Consider the following 4832-nt stretch of genomic DNA (forward strand, 5'->3'; position numbering starts at 1 on the left):
ATATATATACACACACACACACACACACACATTTAAGAAATCTAAGCTTTTAGGGAAGTGACAAATATACCATTTGACACCACTTGATTGATGTTCCAGAAATCTCCTTCCAGGTGGAGCTTAGTTAGAAGGAAAGCTCAAGTTACAGGTTCTAAACATGGAAAAAATTTCAGTGTGAATTTGTGTGGCACTACTGTGTAGAAAGGGGGAAAAAAGGTAGAATAGTCTGAAAAAGATGCAGAGTAGTGAAAATGACACCATAAATGTGTCAGTGTAGTCAGTAATGCCTTAAACTGTAATCCATCTCTCCCAATGTGCTATGAAATAATTTGATGTGACAGAAAGTACTTGTTTGGTGCCAAACTGAGCTGCTTCCATGTATCTTGTTCTCCTTATCTCTTTTATCAGCCTTTCATAAAATATCCCTCTTTTACTAGTCACTGCTCTAGGTCTATGAACAAAATATTGCAAAATAGCCCAGATCAAAGGTGCTGTGTTTCATCAGTTTACTGCCTTTCTCCACCACTGGAGATGTATCTGTGTTATTCCAAATAAGAATAAGGAGAGAAAATAGTAGTAGTGTGAAGCTAGAACCTTCTCACAATGAGACTGTGTATCAGTCTCCATCCACGTCTTGTGTGGGTAGGTTTACACTATGTACAAATATTTGTTCTTTTTGCCTCTTTTTAGATGAAATCTGGCAAGCCAGTGACTCTATGGAGAGAATCCAAGGAGATGAAGAGAAACATTCAAAGTCAACTGTGTTTATTCACAAAAGCACGATTGAAAAGAGAGGTGAAGTTTCCAGTAAAGCTGTTAATGCGGAAATGAACCTTATTCCTTTGAGAAAAAAAGCCTCTAAATGCAACTCATGTGAGAGGAACTTGACATGTGTGTCTGAATTTATTAGTAGTGATGGAAGCTATGCAAAAATGAAGCCCAATGAATGCGGTGAATGTGGAAAAACCCTCCACATTAAGCTTGAGAAAACACATTTAGGAGATGACTCTTACGAATTTAGCCAAAATGAAGGTGCTTACACTCTAAGAGAAGAAAATATTTATCAGAAAATTCATATTTTGGAGAAGCCGTTTGAGTATGTTGAATACCAGAAAGCCTTCCCAAAGGATACTGTTTTTGTTAATCACATGGAAGAAAAGCCCTATAATTGGAATGGATCTGAAATAGCCTTTCTCCAAATGTCAGACCTCAGTGTCCACCAGAGTTCTCACATGGAAATGAAGCCCTACGAGTGCCGTGAGTGTGGAAAGACCTTCTGCAAAAAGTCAAAATTTGTTATACATCAGAGAACTCACACGGGAGAGAAACCTTATAAGTGTAACCAATGTGGAAAATCCTTCTGCCAGAAGGGAACCCTCACTGTCCATCAGAGAACCCACACAGGGGAGAAGCCCTATGAATGTAACGAATGTGGAAAAAACTTCTACCAGAAGTTACACCTCATTCAGCATCAGAGAACTCACTCAGGAGAGAAGCCCTATGAATGTAGTTACTGTGGAAAATCCTTTTGCCAGAAGACACATCTGACACAGCACCAGAGAACACATTCAGGAGAGAGGCCCTATGTTTGTCATGACTGTGGAAAGACCTTCTCCCAGAAGTCAGCGCTTAATGATCACCAGAAAATTCACACAGGTGTGAAACTCTACAAGTGCAGTGAGTGTGGGAAATGCTTCTGTCGCAAGTCTACTCTCACAACCCACATGAGGACACACACAGGAGAGAAGCCCTATGAATGCAACGAATGTGGGAAGTTCTTCTCTAGGTTGTCATACCTTACTGTACATTACAGAACCCATTCAGGAGAGAAACCCTATGAGTGTACAGAATGTGGGAAAACCTTCTACCTGAACTCAGCCCTCATGAGACATCAGAGAGTACATACAGGAGAGAAACCTTATGAATGTAATGAATGTGGAAAGTTATTCTCACAGTTGTCATACCTCACTGTACATCATAGAACTCACTCAGGAGTGAAACCCTATGAATGTAGTGAATGTGGGAAAACCTTTTACCAGAATTCAGCCCTTTGTAGGCACCGGAGAATTCATAGAGGGGAGAAGCCCTATGAATGTTACATATGTGGAAAGTTCTTCTCACAAATGTCATACCTTACTATACATCATAGAATTCATTCAGGAGAGAAACCCTATGAATGCAGTGAATGTGGGAAAACCTTCTGTCAGAATTCAGCCCTTAATAGACACCAGAGAACACACACAGGCGAAAAAGCCTATGAATGTTATGAATGTGGAAAATGCTTCTCTCAGATGTCCTATCTCACCATACATCACAGGATTCATTCAGGAGAGAAACCCTTTGAATGCAATGAATGTGGGAAAGCCTTCTCTCGGATGTCATACCTCACTGTGCATTACAGAACCCACTCTGGAGAGAAGCCCTATGAATGTACTGAATGTGGGAAGAAGTTTTACCATAAGTCAGCATTCAATAGCCATCAGAGAATTCATAAGAGAGGAAATGTGAATGTAGTTGATGTGGGAGGGGTTCTTTAAAGTCATACAATCCTTTAAATGAACTCAAAACTCCTATCTGGAGTCAAGTACCAATGTACAGTTGGCCACTAGCACAGGTAGTTTCCATATTCATGAATTCAACCAAAAATAAGAAAATGTTTTATCTGTTTTGAATATGTAACGACTTTCTTGTTATTCCCTAGACAATATAATACATTATCCATTTACATTGCATTTATATGATATTAAGCATTATAAATAATCTAGAGATGAGTTAAAGTATATGGGAGAGTTATGTAGGTTATAAAAGTTCTCATTTTACATAAGGATTTGACAGTGCCGATTTTGGTATCTATGGGGTCCTACAACTGCACTTTCACATTATCAAGGGACACCTGTATGTTAGCTCAGAGGTGAGCAGAAACAAGCCCTTGTCAGTTAGACTAATCTGAAAATTCACAGGACAGAAACCACATTTATAACAAGACTACATAGATACCAGACTATACAGGAGTGAAAATATATAAATACATTTCAATATGACATCAAACTGCTTAGGGAATTGTATTAAGGAATGTGGAAAACACTCCTTTGGAAACAACATTAAAAGATGTTTGATTTTTTTTTACTGTAAAAAGTAAAAGTGAAGATACTCAGCTATAAATAAATATACTCCATAAATACAAGACATAAAAAGAATAGCATAGTTTACAGCATTAAGCCTACACATAAACAGTTACCCAGGAACATAAGAATTAGGGTTTCTTGTTCTTTTTCTAGTATGTAACATTACAAAAATCATATGTTGTTTGAATCATGTTTGGGAAAGTATCTTTAATTTGTAACATATAGTAAGATCCATTCTAACTAAGCTTACCATTATGTTAGTATCTTAATATGCACTGTCCCTGACGTATTTGATAGGTATGAATTGTGCTTTTTCAGGCATTCTTCCTTGGATTTTAAAACACATTTGGTCATTGTTAGTTAAATAACAGCCTCTATAAAGAAAACCATTTTATGTTATGAACTATAGCAAAGGTAGAAATATATGTATAAAATAGAGAACTCTGTATAGATTAATTGTAAATTAAGCCAGAAGTCTCCAAGAGTGAAAAATAGCTTTGGCACTTGCCATACTCTGTACAAAAACTACACCTAGAATGTTCCCGTTTCTAGTAGCTATTCATCCACTTTTTTATTCAGGTGCTTACATAAGTGTATAGAGCACAAATGCTGGGTAGCATTGTTCTTTTTTAATTTGGTATACTAGTGTTTATCAGTGTTCTCTGCTCTCATCACTGTAGTAATTCAGGGCACGTTAATTTTCCCTGCCTCTCCATCATTCCTTGCTCTTTGACAGCAGAGTCTGGCTATCCATTCCTCCTTAAAAGATAGGAGATAAATCCTGGTAAGTTTTTAAATTGGTAGTGATAGTCCTTTCTCATGGCCAGAAATTGGTCTATAATGCCCATAGGACCCAAGTCCAAAATGATTAAGAGAGGGGATAAGTCAAAGATTGTTTCCAGAAAAGGTTTCCTCAAAGATTAAAGGTTTTGAGCAAGGCAAAGCAGAATCTTGGGCATCACTGTCTGGATGAGATACCAGGTAACATCTTCCAGCAGTGGATTTGATGTTATCATGGCCTTTACAGAAAGACTAGAAGAACCCAGAACCTGAATGATGTCACTGAGCCAGTGAACCAGCTACACTTGTAGCACTCCTATGTCTGGACTATTTCTTTTATGAAAGACTGTTTCTAAGCCTGTTGACTAAGAATGTTCAGTTACTAATGACAGAATACATTCTAACTGTACAGAGTTACACTTTGTAGGAGTTATGTAATTCAGGAATGGACTTTAAGTAAATTGATTATTTTGATGTGTTATTAGAAGATGTATTGTCTGTAAATTTGGATGTAAATAATCTGAGCACTGGAAATGAATTTGAAACAATTAAATGTGTATGCTTCCTTGAGCTGTCCTATGGACCTATATAATTTTTATATTTATATTTATGTGTATGTGTGTGTGTGTCCAGAGGACAACTTCAGGGTTGTTCCTCTGGTACTACCTAACTCGTTTATTGAGAGAGTGCCTCCCACTGGCCTGGAGTTCACCAAGAAAACCAGGCTGGCTGGCCATCATGCCTCAGGATCCATCTGTCTCCACCTCCCCATTGCTGGGATTACATTACCCCGCTTTTGTACATGGATTCTGGGTATGGAATTCATGTCCTCATGCTTGCACAGCAGGCACTTTACCAATGGAGCCTTCCACCACTGTATGGGTTTATGCACATGGGTCTGGGAATCAAACTCAGGTCCTCATGATT

General features: G+C 38.1%; 1 protein-coding gene across 3 annotated transcripts in view; it reads left to right on the forward strand.

Moving 5' to 3' along the window:
• Znf12 (zinc finger protein 12) overlaps positions 1 to 4475 on the forward strand; it is a 14621-nt gene extending 10146 nt beyond the window's left edge. For all 3 annotated transcript variants that reach the window (XM_029559127.1, XM_008823991.3, XM_008823990.3), the window contains exon 5: positions 691 to 4475. In XM_029559127.1, coding sequence (XP_029414987.1) covers positions 691 to 2537 — 1847 coding nt within the window. In that variant the 3' untranslated portion in view covers positions 2538 to 4475. The remainder of the gene's footprint in view (positions 1 to 690) is intronic.
• The last annotated feature ends 357 nt before the right edge of the window (positions 4476 to 4832 follow it).

Source organism: Nannospalax galili, unplaced genomic scaffold (assembly GCF_000622305.1).
Source record: "Nannospalax galili isolate Female #2095 unplaced genomic scaffold, S.galili_v1.0 scaffold809, whole genome shotgun sequence".
In the NCBI taxonomy this organism is placed as follows: Eukaryota; Metazoa; Chordata; class Mammalia; order Rodentia; family Spalacidae; genus Nannospalax; species Nannospalax galili.